The sequence below is a fragment of the Phodopus roborovskii genome, unplaced genomic scaffold, assembly GCF_943737965.1.
Source record: "Phodopus roborovskii unplaced genomic scaffold, PHOROB, whole genome shotgun sequence".
Lineage (NCBI taxonomy): Eukaryota > Metazoa > Chordata > Mammalia > Rodentia > Cricetidae > Phodopus > Phodopus roborovskii.
The window spans coordinates 29,258-48,495 of record NW_026126647.1 but is presented as its reverse complement, the minus strand read 5'-3'; the positions used below and the strand labels follow the sequence as shown (position 1 = coordinate 48,495).

Here is a 19,238-nt window from a genome sequence, read left to right as displayed (position 1 = left end):
GGGAGGGAGGAAGGGGGGGAGAGAGACAAAGAGATAGAGGAAGAATATGAGGGGCTGGTGAGATGGCTCAGTGGTTAAGAGCACCAGCTTCTCTTCCAGAGGTCCCAAGTTCAATTCCCAGCACCCATATGGCAGCTCATAATTGTCTACAATTATATTCCCTTGTGATCTGATGGCCTCTTCTGGTGTGCAGACATACATGCAAATACTCATATACACAGATAAATAAACACATAAATAAATAAATCTTTAAAGGAGAATATAACATGTGAGTGGCAGAAAGGGTGAATGGATCCACTCTTTAAAGGTTAGAATTATTCACTTAGTAAACTATAAATGACAAGAGGGCTGACAGACTTAAAGTCTACGCTTGCTGGTGATACCCAACAGTCTCGAATTCCAAGCAGACCTGTGTTGTTTCAGAAGGAGGTTGTTACAGCTGCACTTCATCTGTAGTGGAGAGAGGATGACTCCAGCTCTGTTCATTCTGTGTAATGATCCAAGAAGGAGATCCAGGAATCTTTTATGTGACGTGGTCCACCAAGGAAAAGATGAGTGTTGGTGCCAGAAACATCAGAAGCAATATAGCATGTTAGCATGAAGTCTCTATCCTTTAAATGATGTCATTGAGCAGTTCTAGTTTAAAAAGAATAGAAAGACCAAAACAATGACAGCCACCGTAGTTGAGAGTATAAGTCATCTTGCACAGAGCTTAATATCTTGCTTTGTCCACGTTTTCAACAGGGACACTGAAGTCTTGAAGCAGTTTTACTATTATATTCATGTTGAGTTCCTAAGTGTGTTATATCTACTAAATGATCTATAGCAATGCACTTTGGAAGTTTTTGGAAAAGTACTCTCTCTCTAAAAGGTATTCAGCATATTTATATCACAGAAATGGCAGAAGGTAGACTTGAAGGACAAACATTTTTACACAAAATATTTCAAGAGCAATGTCAGCTCCAGCTGTAAAATTTTCTTTCAGATATGATCCCAAAACAGACATGTGGACTGCAGTGGCATCCATGAGCATTAGCAGAGATGCAGTGGGCGTCTGTTTACTTGGTGACAAGCTGTATGCTGTTGGGGGTTATGATGGACAGACCTATCTGAACATAGTGGAGGCTTATGACCCTCAAACAAATGAATGGACCCAGGTATGCCATTTCATTTTTCATTGTCTCACTTGTCTCCTAGTGTGAAAACAACTCTTTTGAAAAGACCCTCTCTACTTTATCCAACATTGACATGTGTCACACAAATGTGGGGGTTGGGAAGATGACTCAGCTGTAAAGATCATTTGCTGCTATTGCAAAGGACCCAAGTTTGATTCCCAGCCCTTGAACGGAGGCTCACAGTATCCTCTAACTCCATTTCTAGGGGATCTGAATGTCCTCTTCTGTATTCTATGAGAACTGCACACACATGGTACATATACACACATGCAAGCAAACACTCATACACATAAAACAAAAATAAAGCAATCTTTTTAATCAAATAAAGTTGCCTCTTGATTAAATATGAAGAAACAAGGGGAAGTGTATGATTTTATAACAAAATCCAAATTCCTCTAAAGTAGAAGTTAATATTCAGATAAATTATCAACTACCATTCATTTGAAGAAATGTTCTAGCAGTGATAGAGATGACAGGGCTGCAGGAAGGTTGTACAAGGGAAGAGGATACTGTAGAAAATAAGCAAGGATAGCAGTCAGAAATATTTGAACAGTGTACCCAGATATAAGTAATAATTTTAAATAATATTTTGGAAGCATATTTTCTGGCTATAATCTAATAAGCATGGCAATCCTAAATTACGTTAACAAGTTAGAAACTCAGTGTGGTGAGCTTATTAATTAAAGACTTCTCACTAACCACATCTCATTCTGGAAAAGCCACATCTTTTAGGAAAAGCACAGTGTCAGAAGCATTAAGCAGCTGGTCACATTGTGTATGCAATCAGGAAGTATAGAGTAATAAATATTCATGCCTGTTTTAGTCAGTGTTCTATTGCTGTGAAGAAACACCACGTCCAAGACAAACTTATAAAATAAAACATTTAATTGGGGGCTTACTTACAATTTCAGAAGGCCAGTCCATTATCATCATGATGGGAAGCAAGGCATTATGCAGGCAGGCATGGCCCTGGAGCTGAGAACTTTACATCTTGATCCATAGGCATCAGAGAAAATGGGCCTGGTGTGGAAATTTGAAACCTCAAAGCCCAGTCCCAGTGACACATCTCCTCCAAGATCACAGCTATTTCATTAAAGCCACACCTCCTAATCCTTCCAAACAGTTCCTCAGCTGGGGATCATGCATGCAAATATATGAGGATCCGTTCTTATTCAGTGCTCCATTCTTTTCCTTTTTAATTCAGTCCAGGACCCTATGGAATGAGTCCACCTACATTCAGGATGGATTGTCCCTCCTAATTAAGACCCTGGAAATGCACTCACAGACACATGCAAAGGTGTTGCCTACATGATTTTAGAGTATAGCAAAATGAATGATGAAGATTAACCACAAAGCAACTTGGGGAAAGGGTGGTCATACCTTTTTGAAACAAAGGTATAGTTGCAAGGTGATCATAACAATCTCCTGAAACAAAGGTATGGTTGCCATTTCCTAGAACCATGTTTGTTAAGATTACAGGTGGGACACAGGCAAATCCCTGAGAAATAGAGATTTAATCATAATGAACCTAGTTTGCCTTTACTATAAGTGAGTAATCTGTAGCCACATAGCTGTCGTGTTTAGGTACTACTAGTCTGTTGCTGTTTTAAGCACTTAAAATATGAGCTTAGACTTGTAGTGCCTGAAGAATAACTGCTTTCATTTTAGTACATTAACAAATGTATAAAAAATACATTTATAGAGTGGCTGAAATGGGATTGCAAAGTCCACAGTCACTGTCCACCCCACTGCCACCGATATCCCAAAGCAGGAAGTGGTTGTATTTAACAAGTTGTCTAAGCTACACTGTCTGTCTGGTTGTCATGTCACTCAACTTCCACACTGGACACCTAGATGATCCATCTTCTTTCACCCCCAACATCTGTGTCTCTTGTTTTTCAGGTTGCTCCACTGTGCCTAGGACGAGCTGGAGCATGTGTCGTGACTGTGAAGATATAACTTTATGCTTTGTTCTCTAAATGATGCTGCCCTCTCCCTTTATTTCTACAAGGACAGTCCTATCGGTGGGTTCATTTACAGTGAGCATGCAATGCCACATTCCTAGGCACAGAGTGCCTCATTTCAGAATGAAGATGTTGAAACAATGGAGGGAGGGATGGATGGACCAGGATGAGATACTTCATCTCTTTGTAAACTAAAGCTGTAGCTGGCGGACTGGGATCATACCTTCCTGATACACAATATGAAGACAAGTGCACTCACTGCTCCAGAACAATCCAGCACTAACTGGTTAATTTCATCTATTTTTATTCAGGAACATTTTATTCACATTGTCCATAGTTATTATAGTACAAGCATATAAACTTCTAAAATACTACTTGATAAGTTTGTCATACATGAGCTTCCATACTTTTTAATGTTTAACCAAACCACTATTTTAATGACATACTAAAGACTATGATGTCTGTTTTTTTCAGGTACAATGATATACTCTAGTTGTGAATTTTATTACTAGAACTGGTTTAACCCAAGAATAAAGAAAAACATATGAAGTATTGAAAATAAAACTGACCAAATAAAACCTTGATAGGATCTCTAGGTCCTACTTAAATAGCCATTCCATCCCATCTAGATCCACCAAGAACTGTGAGTGGTAGACTATGACTGCAATTAAAGCAGGATGCTTTATATTAAGATATGCAAGTTTATGTATAGAAAACAAATACTATAGACTCAGTAATGTTCTTCCACCTAACTAGTATTTAATTATGTGGATTATTTTCTTTTATACTACAAAAGATTGTTTGAGTTTGTCTTTTTGATACTGATGCAATTGTTTGCCTGTTCTTACATTCTGTCTGCTGCTGCCTTGTTTGTATCTCACATTTTGACCCATTGTGCTTCTTTGTAATCAAAAAATTGGGAGGGGGGATGCTAATTTAATATTTGAAAAATAAGCTTAAAGTGTTTGTTACTCAAAATTTTGTACATTTGTAAGCTCTAATTACATATGTGAATGTTAATAGTCTCAGTGAATTGTTTATTGTTTGTAAATGCCCCGGGCAGTAATATTGTATGAAATTTTCTTTAAGGTAGAAGTCATTACCTTAATATAAAATGGATGTAAACTAATGTCCACTCTTTCAGAGTATAATGCTATGCTTAATATATTCTTATTTATATTAGGATAGCCTTTATTTTAGTTGCTTTCTTTAAAAAGTGAAACAGAGTCCCTTTTTATTGAAATGATTTTTGTTTTTGTTTTTGTTTTCTGAGACAGGGGGGACCCTGTCTATGTAGTTCTGACTGGCCTAGAACTTACTATACAGACCAGATTGGCCTTTAACTCATAGAGATATCCATGCTTCTGCCTCCTAATTGCTAGGATTAAAGGAGTGCACCCCCATGCCCAGCAAGTTCCTTAATATTTATTTAAAAGTTTGTTTGAATCACTCATAGAATTATATATACATTTTACTCTAAGAAAGTAAATGTGTAAAGCGTAACATCTCAAGTGTCTTAATATTGAATTGCATCAGACCTTGACTGAAATGTAAACAAATGTATTAAAAGTAAGTATTAATTCCTAAAAAATCATATAACCTAGACTAGGTGGGTAAATGCCTAGTTATATACAAATTATAAAAACTGATTCAAAAAGTGAAAAATCTATGCAAGTACAGAGCCCAAGTCAATAATCAAAAAAATTCTTAAGAAAAGCATTGTCATCTTCTAGAGCAGTACGAGGGGATTTTTAAAGTATTCAATAAAATGCGATAGCCTTTCATGGTTAAAAAAAATTAGGAAGTGGAAACTTCCCTTAACCTGCTAAAGGCCTTTCTGAAAACCCACTGCACAATGAAAGAGTGTAGTCAAGGAAATGTCTCATCTGTGGAGCTGTCCAACACTGAGCTAGCATTCCAGCTAGATAAATTAGAGAAAGGGAACATAAGAAATAGGGAATTCAGATTTTAATAAAAACCTATATTAACAGACAGTATAATCCTACACTTTAAAAAGTCTAAAGAATCTGCCAAAAACCAACCAAACAAACAAAAACTAGCTAACTGATGTTTCAGAAATGTTGCTATGTATAAGATCACAGAAAGCCAGTTACGCTTCTATGCACTCACACAGGAGAGTGAGAGAACATCAAGGAGGCACCATATAACATGGGGAAAATGAGACATAGAACCCACTTACCAAGGAGGTAGCACATGTAGATGATCTGTCTGTACGCTGCTGAAATGGAAGAGATGAAAATACTCCAGAGGTATCCTGTGTTTACAGGTTGGAAATGTGTGGAGACGACATCAACCCCACCACCATTCACAGGCTGGGTACACTCCCTGCAGGGCCCTGAATGAACTTTTTGCTGGATTGAGAAAGTTAATCCTAAAATGTATATGGAATTGTAAGAGACCCCAAAGGACCAATAAAACAAGCATGTTTAATAATGGGGAAATGAGTAGCTGGGCAGTGGTAGCACACACCTTTAATCCCAGCACTGCGGAGGCAGAGGCAGGTGGATCTCTGTGGGCTCAAGGCCAGCCTCGTCTACAAAGCTACACAGAGAAACCATGTCTCGAAAAAGAAAATTAAAAAGAAAAGGGGGGAAGGTGTCAAATTCCCCCCCCTTTTTTTTTCAAAGCTACTTTAAACAAAACAGTGTGGTACTGGTACATAAATAAACATACAGACCATAGAATTGAAGAAAACATCCAGAAGTAACTTTGAAAAATGCACTAGACATGCTGATTTCCAGCAAGGAAGCCAAAGCATTTAGGAAAAATACCCACATGGAAAAGAATAGAGTTCAGTCCTTTACATTGTGTGCAAAGTTAATACAATATAGATCAAAAATCTAAAAGTAGGAATTAAAACCATAATACTGAGAAGGAAACATATCCTTGGTGACCTTGGACTTAGGTATTGTTTTCTGGATATGACACTAAAACCATAATAAATAAAAATAAATTGGACCTGAGTTTCAGTCCCCAGGAGCCACGTTTCCACGAGCAGACATTGCTGTAACCCCAGCAACTAGGAGCAGATATAGGCAGATCCCAGGAGTTCTCAGCCCATGAGCCAAGCACAAAGCAAGCTTCCAGTCAAGTGAGAGGCCCTGTCTCAGGGGAATAGGACAGAGAGGAAAACACCGGACTGGCCTGGAATTGCACACAGAAAGGGAAAAGACAACTCAGGATGGAAGAAAACCGTTGCAAATGATACATAGGTAAGAGACTAGAAATCAGACTATAAAAGGAATTCAGACCTTCAATCCAGTCAGAAATGTTCAAAGGATGTAAGTAGAGGTCTAAGACAGCGATACAAATGGCAAGCACATAAGAAGACAATTACCATCACTGGTCGTTATGCAAATCCACAGTGCAATGAGATACTGCTTCACTCCCATTAGAATGACTAATTTTAAAAGCAGAAAATGAGTGTTGGAGTATGCACAGAGAAATCCTTTCACTGTGGGCATGTAAAATGGTGCAGCTGCGGAGACAGCTTGCTGGGTGACCCAGCACTCCCACTCCTGGCTGTATGCCAGAAACTGGAAACCTGGTCAAACAATAGCTTTCATACAGGAATACTCACAGTAATCATAACAACAGAAAGGTGGAGATGGCCCAAGCATCCACCAGGTTGAACACTGCACACATACATATAAGGGTATGTATATATCCAGAGAAATGGAGAGAGAGGCTGTGTGTTGGATGAAGTGTCTGAAGCTGACAAAAGCAAATGTGTGATCAGAGACTGTGAGGGACAGTGGGATATGGATGCTTGACGAGTAGGGAGTTTCCTTTGGGGATCAACGTTCTGGAACTACTTTCACAATGGTGAAGGTACAAAGTGTCACTGGTGGTAAACGTTATGCATGTTTCACCACAGTTCTTTTTTAAAACCTTTGTTAGAGAGCCAGGCATATATGCTATTGATCCCAGCACTCAGGAGACCCAGGATCTGTGAATTCAAGACCAGCCTGGTCTGCACAGTGAGTTCTAGGGCAGCCAGGGTCATACCATGATACCTTGTCTGAAACAACAAATAAATGGCTTTATTAAAACACTATTTTTTTGAACTGTCATAACAATACACAATACCAGTATTAAAATTCTGGATTTATAAGCATCCCAAAGAGGGTTATTTTTAAAATGCAGTTTTTAAATAAATGAATTTTAGAACTCTGACAGGAAGAGAGGCTTTTTAGCTGTTTACAAGGTAGAAGTTTGACTGGGAGCAACATGACCACTTGACCCCTGTCTTCTGTCCCCTGCCCCAGGCTGATAACTTCCCCTAGACTAATGAGAGTTTGAGACCAACCTGGACTGGGGAGTGTGGGAAACACTGGAAACTTTGATTGCTTGGCTTTGTAGACACTAAATAATACTTGTGTACTTGTGTTATTTCAAATGTTTTTTAGATTAGTGTGGTAGTATTGCTAATTGTAATAAGTTTGTTCCCAAAACATAACATTCAGACTGTTCAGTTCTGACATGAAGCAGTTAATTTCAGTACACTGCTCAAAAGCAGGTTGGTGGCTTAGTATTTCTAGTTTTGGATAAACTCTACTCAACAGAGGCCTATTACCACTCTGTGTGACAGCAGTATTGTGTGTGTGTGTGTGTGTGTGTGTGTGTGTGTGTGTGTGTGTGTGCGCGCGCGCGTGTGTGCCTGTGTGAGTGCACGTGCCCAGCTGCACCCATGCACCCACAGAAGCCAGAAGTTGAATGCCGATATCTTCCTCACTTTTCCCCGTCTTAGTAGTCTCTTACTGAACCTTGAGATCAACATTATGTCTAGACTGTCTAGCCTGCAAGCTCTGGGGACCCTCCTGCCTCTCTCCTCAGCTCCTGCTGTGCCTGGCTTTTCTTGTGGGCACTGGGGATCCGAACTCAGGTCCTTATGCTTTCACAGCAAGCATTTTACCAACTGTGCCATCTCTAGAACACACTTTTTAAGTGCCACATTTTAGGCACTTAAAAAGATGACATTAAGATTTCAACTCAGAGCCAGAGGCAGAAGTAGGCGGATCTCTGAGTTCAAGGTCAGCCCTGTCTACAGAGAGAGTTCCAGGACAACCAGGGTTACACAGAGAAACCCTTTCTCCAGGGGAAAAAGAATTCAACTAAGGTACTGTTTGAAATTAAGACCTCAACTAAAATATGTAAATGGTTCTCTTTAAAGTTACCCCTTTTTGTAAATATATGATAAGCTGAGTTCAGCACAGGTGTAGACTGAGTGGGATTTGTGGACAGCCACATCCTTGCTCTGAAGCAGATGGAGTGATGAGGTTAGAGAGAAGCTTCCGTGCAGAGAGCTGTCTCTGGGCAGAGGCAAGAATAGCTGTGCCATGTGAGAATGTCAGAAGAAAAACACCAGATAACAGGTTTGACAAAGCTGACCTACTTACTTGATTGTGTATCAGAAACTCAGTGGCAAAGCTGTAGAGGATACGAGGAAAGAGATTAATCCAACAGAGAAGTCCTGTACCTCAGAAATTTTCTAATCAGTAGCACTGCTTTTGTGTGTTAACTTGACACAAGCTAGAGTCATCAGAGAAAGGAGGCTCAGTTAAGAAAATGCCTTAATGAGATGTTTATTTAATTTATGTACACATAAAATCATAGATAGTCATGTGGTTCCACTGTTTGAGGTCGCTTAGACTGTTCAGTCCTTCTAGCTGAGGCCCATGTTCAGGGTGTCTGAATCAGTCCCATGCTGGATTCCCAGCTATCAGTCTGGGCGCCCATTAGCTCCTCCTTGTTCAGGTCAGCTGTCTCTATGTGTTTCTGCAGCCTGGTCTTGTCCTCTGTCTGCATCTGGATTCTAGTTTGACTCAGTGTTTAGTTATGAGTGTTTGCTTCTGTTTCCAACAGGTACTAGATGAGGGCTCCATGATGGTGGATAAGTTACTTGTTGATCTCATTATCCGGGAAGGGCATTTATGGTAGCCTTTCCACTGTTGCTCAAATTGTTAGTTGGAGTCAGTCTTGTAGGTCTCTAGACATTTCTTTAGGTACAGTTTTCTCTTCAAACCAATAATGACTCCATCTTTTATGTTTTCTCTCTCTCTCTTTTCTGTCTTCTATTCCTACCCTGACTCAATCTTCCTAGTCCACATGCTTTCCTGTTCACCCCTTCTCTTTCTGCTAGTTCCCTCTCCATTCACTGTCCCCCACCCTCACTTCCATGTGCTCTGTGGAACTTGTCCCTTCCCACTTCTGTGAGTGAAATTATATGAATTTGTTAGAATACACCTTGTATCCTAGTTCCTATGGTGCTGTGAACTATAGGCTGGTGATCCTTTGCTCTAGCACTAAAATCCATACATGAGCGAGTACATACCATTTTCCTCTTTTTGTGACTGGGGTACCTCATTCAGGATGGTTTCTTCTAGTGCCATCCACCTGCCTGCAGATTTCAAGATTCAAGTATTTTTTTTTTTTTTTTTTTGTCCACCAAGTAGTATTCCATTGTGTAGATGTGCCACATCTTCTTTATCCATTCTTCAGTTGAGGGGCATCTAGGTTGCTTCCAGGTTCTTGCTATTACAAATAATGCTGCTATGAACATGGTTGAGCACATGTCTTTGTTGCATGAATGTGGATCATTTTGTATATGCCTAAGAGTAGGATTGCCGGGTCCTGTGGTAAACTAATTCCCATTTTCTGAGGAATCACCATACTGATCTCCAAAATGGCCATATGAATTTGCACTCCCACCAGCACGGGAGGAGTGTTCCCTTTCTCCACATCCTCCTCTCCAGCATAAGTTGTCATTGGTGTTTATTTTTATAGCCCTCCTATATACAAAGGATAAAGGCAATGTAAAGAAGTCAGAGAAACACCTGTTGCAACAGCCACAAATAATATGAAATGTCTTGGGGTAAATCTGTTTTTAGATACCGGGTTTCTCTGTATTCTTTTGGAACCCATCATGGAGTCTCTCTATAGAGCAGACTGGCTTTGAACTCACAGAGATCCACCTGCCTCTGCCCACCACCAACACCTGGCAATAATGACAATCTTCCCAAAAGCAATCCACAAATTCAATACAGTACAGATAAAAATACCAACACAAGTCTTCACAGACCTCCAATGAACAACAGTCAACTTCATATGGGAAAACAAAAAACCCAGGATAGCTAAAACTTTCCACCTACAATAAGGGAATGTCCAGAGTAATCACTATCCCTGACTTCTTGCTCTAGAATAGAGCTAACATCCTAAAAAAAGGGGGGGTGGTAGCAGCATAAAAACAGATACTTGAATCAATGGAATCAAGTTGAAAATCCTGACATTAATCCATACAGCTATGAACACCTAGTTTTTGTCAAAGAAACCAAAATTGTACAATTGGGAACAAGAAAGCACCTTCAACAAACAGTGTCAGCATAAATGGATATTGTCATATAGATGAATACAAATAGATCCATGTCTATCATCCTGCACAAAACTGAAGTCCATTGGATGAAAGACCTCAACATAATGCCAGTTATGTAAAACCTGATAGAAGAAAAAGCAGGAAATAGCCTTGAACACATTAGCACAGAAGACTACTTCCAGGAACTCAAAGGGTTTTTCAGGCAAGCAGGCAGGCAAAACACCAACACTCAATAAATGATAAAATTAGCTTCTCAAACTGGTTGGCCAGAAACTTCACTGTCTACTCACACCTGCTTCTGAAACTTTATAATGAGTTGCTACAGCAGTATACCCATGTATCTTACCTTCTACATTGTCCTGGAAGTTATCTTGAGTGACTGTGTGGCATGATTGTGATATAATCCCTGAGAGACCTGCACACCCAATTCATGAGTGTTAAGTTTTCATGAAGCTCTGGGTAGAATCAGGTGCTGCTGAACATGTCTGCCAAATGTTACTAACTGGTGGCAAACTTTGATAACATCGCCTGAAAGGCAAAGTAGGTCTCACTATAATTGCTTACAGTGATCACATGGATAGAGGAGGGAACGATTTTACTAACTTTAATGTCAGTCCCTGAAAATATCTCCTGGGCTAGGTGTGGTGTCCACACCTTAATCTAAGCACAGAGGAGGGTGAGGCAGGCAGATATCTGATTTGCAGGCAAGCCTGGTGTATTTATTGACTTCCAGAAAGACTGGAGATACTGAAAAACCCTGTGTCAACAAACAAGCAAACAACAACAACAACTCAACAAAATTGCTTCAAGGTGATGCCTAGTGATGCAGGTGGAATACCAATACTAAGGAGCAGACCATTCTTGGTATAAAAGTGCTAGCATCTTAATTGGGTTCATAGAACCCATGATAGAAGATAAAAGACTCTGCAGTTGTTGTCTGACCTTCACATACATACCCAGGACCATCGCCTCACTCATTTATAAGTAATTAAGTAAGTAATCAAGGGTCCTAGAACAGAAATGTGCTCTCCATTTTTCCATTCATGTTTACACAGAATCATGTGTAAACATGGTCCGAATCCACTTGGATTCTAGCATTGAGGAGACAAAGACAGGAGGAACTCCGAGTTCAAGGTCAGCCTGGTCGTGGATAGCTAAGAGGTACACAATCTGAACCTCAACGAACAAATGAAAATAAGCAAAGGGAGTGGCTCAATTAAAAGATGGAATCTAAAGATGGTGTTTTGGTGACATCTACTGGCTAATCGGTCTTCATGCATTTCTCATGGTGAAATAAAGTGGTTCACAGATGACTGGATATGCTATTTACCTTCTGTCCTTTTAGTCAAATGTCATTGGTCAATAATAATAAAAAAGGCAACCTTATAATGGTCAACAGAGCAAGTTTTAGGATGGCCCGTGCTACACAGAGAAACCCTGCCTTGAAAACAAAACAAAACAAAAACCCAGGAAATCGCCATAGTTATGTCTTGAGTGAGTCAAGGTTACAGGACTGATGCTTTGTTTATTTACTTATATTTTAATTTAAATACATGGTGTAACCCTGTACTCCTCTTCCAAGATAGGTGAGGCCATCTTCTGGACTCTGCTCACCCCTGGCATGCATGTGGGGCACCCACTAATTCAAACAGACAAAATAGTCAGGCATAAAATAATAAAGTGAGGGGAGATAGGGAGAGGGAGAGAAAGCACAGATGGAGCACATACCTAATTTTCAACCAACTTATAAAAACATTCCTTGGGCAGAAAACCCAGAATTCCTCTACTCAACCAGAGACACAAAATGTCAGAATCGGGCAGCCATCAGAATTACCTGCAATCAGTTACCACAAAAATGACCTCATTTGCATGGATAGAATTGCTTGATGGGAAATAGTACACAAAGTTGCTATAACTGAAATAGAACTCCTTCTACATGGATTCTTAGAGAACAGCAGAGTTATTATGAACTAGTTCTTGTTACACTTTTTATGCTATAAAGATTTTAGTAATAGCTTTGTTTAGTGCATTATGGTGGTTACCTCTCATTCCAAGCTTTTACTTGCTTTTCCCCCTAAGAATAAGCTGTTTCTTTTTCTATGCTTTGGTAGGTCTTGGACTCTCTGTGGACTAGGTTTGCCTAAAACTCACAGTGACACAACTGTCTCCTAGCTGCTGTGGAATTTGAGGTATGTGATACCACTCTCTGGCTGTTTGTATGCTTTGGATTCCAAAATATCCTGTGAGAGTCATGTGTTTTATCCCTATTCTTCTCGTTTTTTTTTTTTTTTTTTTTTTTTCTGAAAACGGGTGTACTTTGTGTATCCATGGCTGTCCTGTGTCGAGTAGGTGTGTCTGAAACTCAGAAATCTGCCTGTTGAAGTTAAAAGGTATGAGTCACCATCACCAGGCTACATTTTTTAATGTTCTCTCGCTCTCTTTTCTGTCTTCTATTCCTACCCTGATTCAATCTTCCTAGTCCACATGCTTTCCTGTTCACCCCTTCTCTTTCTGCTAGTTCCCTCTCCATTCACTGTCCCCCACCCTCACTTCCATGTGCTCTGTGGAACTTGTCCCTTCCCACTTCTGTGAGTGAAATTATATGAATTTGTTAGAATACACCCTGTATCCTAGTTCCTCTGGTGCTGTGAACTATAGGCTGGTGATCCTTTGCTCTAGCACTAAAATCCATACATGAGCGAGTACATACCATTTTCCTCTTTTTGTGACTGGGGTACCTCATTCAGGATGGTTTCTTCTAGTGCCACCCACCTGCCTGCGGATTTCCAGATTGAAGTATATATATATATATATTTTTTTTCACCAAGTAGTATTCCATTGTGTAGATGTGCCACATCTTCTTTATCCATTCTTCAGTTGAGGGGCATCTAGGTTGCTTCCAGGTTCTTGCTATTACAAATAATGCTGCTTATTACAAATAATGCTGCTATGAACATGGTTGAGCACATGTCTTTGTTGCATGAATGTGGATCATTTTGTATATGCCTAAGAGTAGGATTGCCGGGTCCTGTGGTAAACTAATTCCCATTTTCTGAGGCATCACCATACTGATCTCCAAAATGGCCGTATGAGTTTGCACTCCCACCAGCAGTGGAGGAGTATTCCCCTTTCTCCACATCCTCTCCAGCATAAGTTTGCGCTGACCAGTGGGGCCTAGTTATTCATGGGTCGAGGTGGGCTAGAACCTGAAAATAATGGGAGAGAAGAAGGAACGAGACTAAGCAATCTTTGTCAAGGTCTCACTTTATTAGGAACAAAGAGGGGTTTTTAAAGCAAAACAGGGAGGAAATGGGGAGGGGTAGCTGTGCTGACTCTGGGGCTCTGGTATTTTCCCTGGCCAAAAAATATCAGACCCTAAATGTCTGCTTATCTCAGTTCCTGGCGTCTTGGTTCATCTCAGTTCCTGGGTTGAATGGAACAGACTGATTTTTTTTTTCTTTCTTTCTTTCTTTTCTTTTTTTTTTTTTTTTAGCAGTTTTCTGTTTTACCAAGATAAAGTTCAATTAGAGTTTTAAGGTGTAAGTAATTCTGCAAGAGGATGTGACTCAAGGCCGGCTCCCAACATATCCCCCTATTTTATTATTTTTTATGGAGGGTCTGTCTTAGGCTACACAGTGGGCTCCCACAATTGGGACACTGGGGATGGGCTTGTCACTATGTGACGAATGGGTAGGACCTCTGTCTTAGGCTACATAGGGTGCATCCGCCCTCAGCACTCAAGGACATAGTCAAAAATCAGGCGAGAAACTCGGGCAAGATGAATGGGCTCCTGAGAGACGGCCCTATGCTACTCCTGTCGTTGGGGACCTCCAGCCGAAGAGGAGAGTCTGCATCCGTTTTGGGGCACCACGATACTCCAGTCATTGATGTCTCCATATTTGAGAGAACCAGGTACTCCGGGTCCTGTGAAATCAAGTCCTTGTCTAGGGGGATCAGAATTTGCATTGTCACCATCCTCAACAGGTTCCTCAGAGGAGTCCTGTTCTTTTTCCAAAAGCTGATAGTAGTGTACAGAAATAGGTTTTTTGAGTATGGAATCAATTTGAGTTATGATCAATTGAGTTAGTCTCTGGAATGCCCAAGGCCCAAAAGTCAGCAGTAGCAATAATCCTACCAATGGTCCCAGGAAAGAAGGAAGCAAGGTAGAAAGCCAAGGGGAGGTGGAAAACCAATTTTTATACCAGGACTCTGCCTGTTCCCGCTGTCGTTTACGTTCCTCAAGACTTTTTTGTACTCTATCTAAGCTGTCTTTCACTAAGCCAGTCTTATCAGCATAAAAGCAACATTTCTCTTTTAAGGCTGCACAAAGGCCACCCTGTTGCAAGAATAATAAATCAAGCCCTCTTCTATTCTGTAACACAACTTCTGCTAAAGAAGTATGTGAATCCTTTAGATTTTTAGTCCATATTGTAATTCTTTAATATCTTTGTCTACTGCCACTGTGAGTCTATTGAAATGGGAGTTAGTCTGTACTAGAGAGGCTATTCCTGTCCCTGCCCCAGTAGCTCCAAGACCTAGAATAACAGACAAGGTAATGGCAGTTACCAGTTCTCTTTTTACATGGCTGAAAGTATCTCGACCCCAGAAGTTAAGGAAGGTTTCTGGATCATGTATAGTATGTCGAGGTACCAACTGGACCAAGGTACAATAGTCTCGTTTCTTTAGAAAAACTGAGACTACCACATAAGTAGTCAATCCAGAGGAGCAGGCAAGATAGGTTCCTTCTGGTGCTGTAACATAAATGTATTGTGAGGAAATTACGACCGTTTGGTTACATATTGGAATTAATGAGGAGGGAGGAATCATGTGAGGACCAAGAAGACAAAGACCCAGTCCTGAGACTTGGCCAATGGTTAGGCCTTGTTCTGTGGGGGAAGTAGGGATCCATCTTAACTGGCTAGTATCATTAGTAAAGATAACATTATCAAAAACAGCAATTCCTTCATAAAAAGGGGGACCTGGAGAAAAGGAAATCCAGCATTCTTGTAGGTCTGTATTATTGGTCAGATGGAGGATTTGAATAATTGAATTGGCTAATGCAAGAATCAATTCTGCAGAGGAAGGAGGTCCAGGGGGTAAGGTGGATTGAAAAATTCCTGTGACCTTCACGGGGGAAGGGGAAGGTTTTGTAGAGGGTCTAACAGGAGGCCTACGAGGGACATTTCCCTTCTGGTGTAATTCAGGATTGGGGCCAACGGCTGTTTTAGGGCTTGAGGGAAGAGATTTTTGTAGCTGTATTTTAAAGGTAAGTCCTATATCTTCTCCTGAAATATACAGGCTAAGACCCCATTGAGCCCCTCAAGTTGGCCAATTTTGTAATTGTTATCCCCCATTGGTGAAAGATATCAACAAAGGATTACACCAGTGATTGGAGCATTGTCGATTGTAGGGAACAGGTCCTGAATTTAACTCATAAGAAGGGGGATTTAGGCGCTTAACCGTTATAAGGTCCCAACTAGAGGAGGGTTTCCAATAAGTGTCCCCAGTGGTCTCACATCCCCAGGCAGCGCAAAAGTAATCTTGTTCAATGCCACATTTGTCCTCTATAGATCGGTCTCGATGGGATCCAGGGCAGACATATACAGGTGCCATAGTAAGATAAGTCCTGGCCTGCCCATTAAAACATCTCGCTAGGGAAGTAGATCTAGTATTTGTATTGACAGGTCTGGACCGGGTCTGAACAACTTCTTAGGGGAGGCTGGCAAATGAATCCATTATAAAGGGCCAGTTTGCCAAAAACCAGCAGTGGGTGAAAAACTGGAGGAAAGTACAACTACAACAAGAGGCTGTTGATAATCTAGGCGGCAAAGATGGGCTTTTTCTATGATTTTTAATAGCATTGGATAGCCTCTTTGGCCTTGGTGTAATTTGTCTGTGAGAGGTCTGAGCTGGATCCCCTGGAAGAATATCATATATTGGTCTAAGCTCCCCTGTTTTAATGGAGAGAGAGGTGGATCCATTGAGCATCTCCCAAAAACTTTTGTCAATCGTGAAGAGTTTTTAAATTTGAACAATCAATTTGGAGTCTTTGAAGCTGGAGGACAGCCTGTTGGATCCGATGGCCTAGATAGGTGTAAGGAGGTTTCTTTTGAATATTTTCTGGGGCCAAAATAAATCCATGAGCCTCAAGGAGCTCCTGTAATTTAGCAAACATTTCAAGACATCTCTCCACAGCAGGTGCTGCCAGCAGAATATCATCCCTATAATGGATAATGTAAAGATTAGAAAACTTGTGCCTGATAGGATCCAGGCACATAAGCCTGGAATATTGTAGGGCTATTAGCCATTCCTTGGGACAGCACCACCCATTGAAAGTGAAAGAAATTTAATCGAAGGAAGGCTATATGCAAACCTGGGGCTAACTTAGGAGTGCAGCAGATGGAAAAGAAGCAATCCTTTAAATCACTAACAAGTAGATGCCAATCTTTATGAATAACCATAGGTGAGGGCAGCCAGGTTGAAGAGTTCACATAGGCTGCATTGTTGAATTAATGGCTCTCAAAACCTGGAGTAATCTTCCTATTCCGGAGGCTATTAAATCGCAAATATAGGGGAATTTCAGGGAGAGGTAGAGGAGATCACATGTCCTGCATCCAATTGTTTTTGAACTAGTTGAGAAGTCACCAGAATTTTCCTGTCATTAAAGGCTGTAATGGCCATAAGGCATTAATGGCATTAAAGGACATAATGGCCATTTAAGGCTGTAATGGCCATTAAAGGCCATATTGGCCATAAAGGCCATAATGGCGATAAAGGCCGTAATGGACATTAAAGTCCGTAATGGCCATTAAAGGCCGTAATGGACATTAAAGGCTGTAAGGCGATAAAGGCCATAATGGGATTAAATGCCACAATTGCCATAAAGGCCGTAATGGCCATTAATGTCCATAATGGCCATTAAAGGCCGTAATGGACATTAAAGGCCATAATGTCCATTAAATTCCGTATTGGCCTTAAAGGCTGTAAGGCGATAAAGGCCGTAATGGGATAAAATGCCATAATTGCCATAAAGGCCATAATGGCCATTAAAGTCCGTAATGGCCATTAAAGTCCGTAATGGCTATTAAAGGCCGTAATGGACATTAAAGTCTGTAATGGCCATTAAAGGCCATAATGGACATTAAAGGCCGTAATGTACATTAAAGTACGTAAAGGCTATGAAGTCGGTAATGGCCATTAAAGTCCGTAATGGCCATTAAATGCCTTAATGGCGATAAAGGCCATAATGGCCATTAAAGGCTGTAATGGCCATAAGGCAGTAATGGCCATTAAAGCCCGTAATGGCAATAAAGGCCATAATGGCAATAAAGGCCGTAATGGCCATTAAAGGACGTAATGGCCATTAAAGGCCGTAATGGTGATAAAGGCCATAATGGCCATTAAAGACCATAATGGCCATAAAGTTCGTAATGGCCATTAAAGGACATAATGGCCATTAAAGGCCATAAAGTCCATTAAAGGCTGTAATGGCCAAAAAGGACGTAATGGCAATAAAGGCCATAATGGACATTAAAAGACATAATGGACATTTACGTCCGTAATGGCTTTAAGGGCCGTAATGGCCATTAAAGGCATAATGGTCATTAAAAGACGTAATGGCTATTAAAGGCCTTAATGGCGTTTAAAGTCCGTAATGTACATTTAAGTCTGTAATGGCTTTAAGGGCCGTAATGGCCATTAAAGGCATAATGGTCATTAAAGGCCATAATGGCCATTAGAGTCCGTAATGGCCATTAAAAGCTCTAATGTACATAAAGGTCATAATGGCCATTAAAGTTCGAAATGTCATTAATTTCCGTAATGGAAATTAAAGTCCGTATTGGCCATTAAAGGCCGTAATGGACATTAAGTCCGTAATCGACATTAAACTCTGTAATGGCCATTAAATGCCATAGTGGCCATTCAAGCCTGTACTGGCCATTTAATGCTTTAATGGCCATTAAAGGTCATATTTTCCATTAAGGCTGTAATGGCCATTAAAGGCCGTATTGGCTATTTAAGGCCGTAATGTGATTAAATGCCATAATTGCCATAAAGGCCGTAATGGCCATTAAAATCCGTAATGGCCATTAAATGCCGCAGTGGCCATTCAAGCCCATAATGGCCATAAAGGTCGCAATGGCCATTAAAGGTCAAAATGGTCTTTAAAGTCTGTAATGGAAATTAAAGTCCGTAATGGTCATTAAAGTCCGTATTGGCCATTAAAGGCCATAATGTCCATAAAGGCCGTAATGGCCATTAAAGTCCGTAATGTCAATTAAAGGCCGTAATCGCCATTAAAGGCCATAATGGCCATTAAGTCCATAATCGACATTAAAGTCCAAAATGGTCATTAAATGCCATAATGACCATTAAAGGCATAATGGTCATGAAAGGACGTAAGGGACACTAAACGCCGTAATGGCCATTTAAGGCTGTAATGGCCATTAAAGGCCGTAATGGCCATTTAAGGCCTTAATGGCAATTTAAGGCATAATGGCCATTTAAGGCCATAAAGGACATTTAAGGCCGTAATGGACATTAAGGCCGTAATGGACATTAAAATACGTAATGGCCTTTAAAGGCCGTAATGGACAATTAAGTCCATAATGGCTTTAAGGGCCATAATGGCCTATAAGGCGTAAAGGTCATTAAAGGCCATAATGGACATTAAAGTCCGTAATGGTCATTAAGTCTGTAATGTCC

The 19,238-nt window shown here is 40.5% G+C and overlaps 1 protein-coding gene across 1 annotated transcript in view; it reads left to right on the top strand.

Annotated features, from left to right (window-relative positions):
• Klhl5 (kelch like family member 5) overlaps positions 1-4,266 on the top strand; it is a 38,302-nt gene extending 34,036 nt beyond the window's left edge. The window contains exons 10-11 of the mRNA XM_051174032.1: positions 986-1,157; positions 3,078-4,266. Coding sequence (XP_051029989.1) covers positions 986-1,157; positions 3,078-3,134 — 229 coding nt within the window. The 3' untranslated portion in view covers positions 3,135-4,266. The remainder of the gene's footprint in view (positions 1-985; positions 1,158-3,077) is intronic.
• Positions 4,267-19,238: the final 14,972 nt, after the last annotated feature.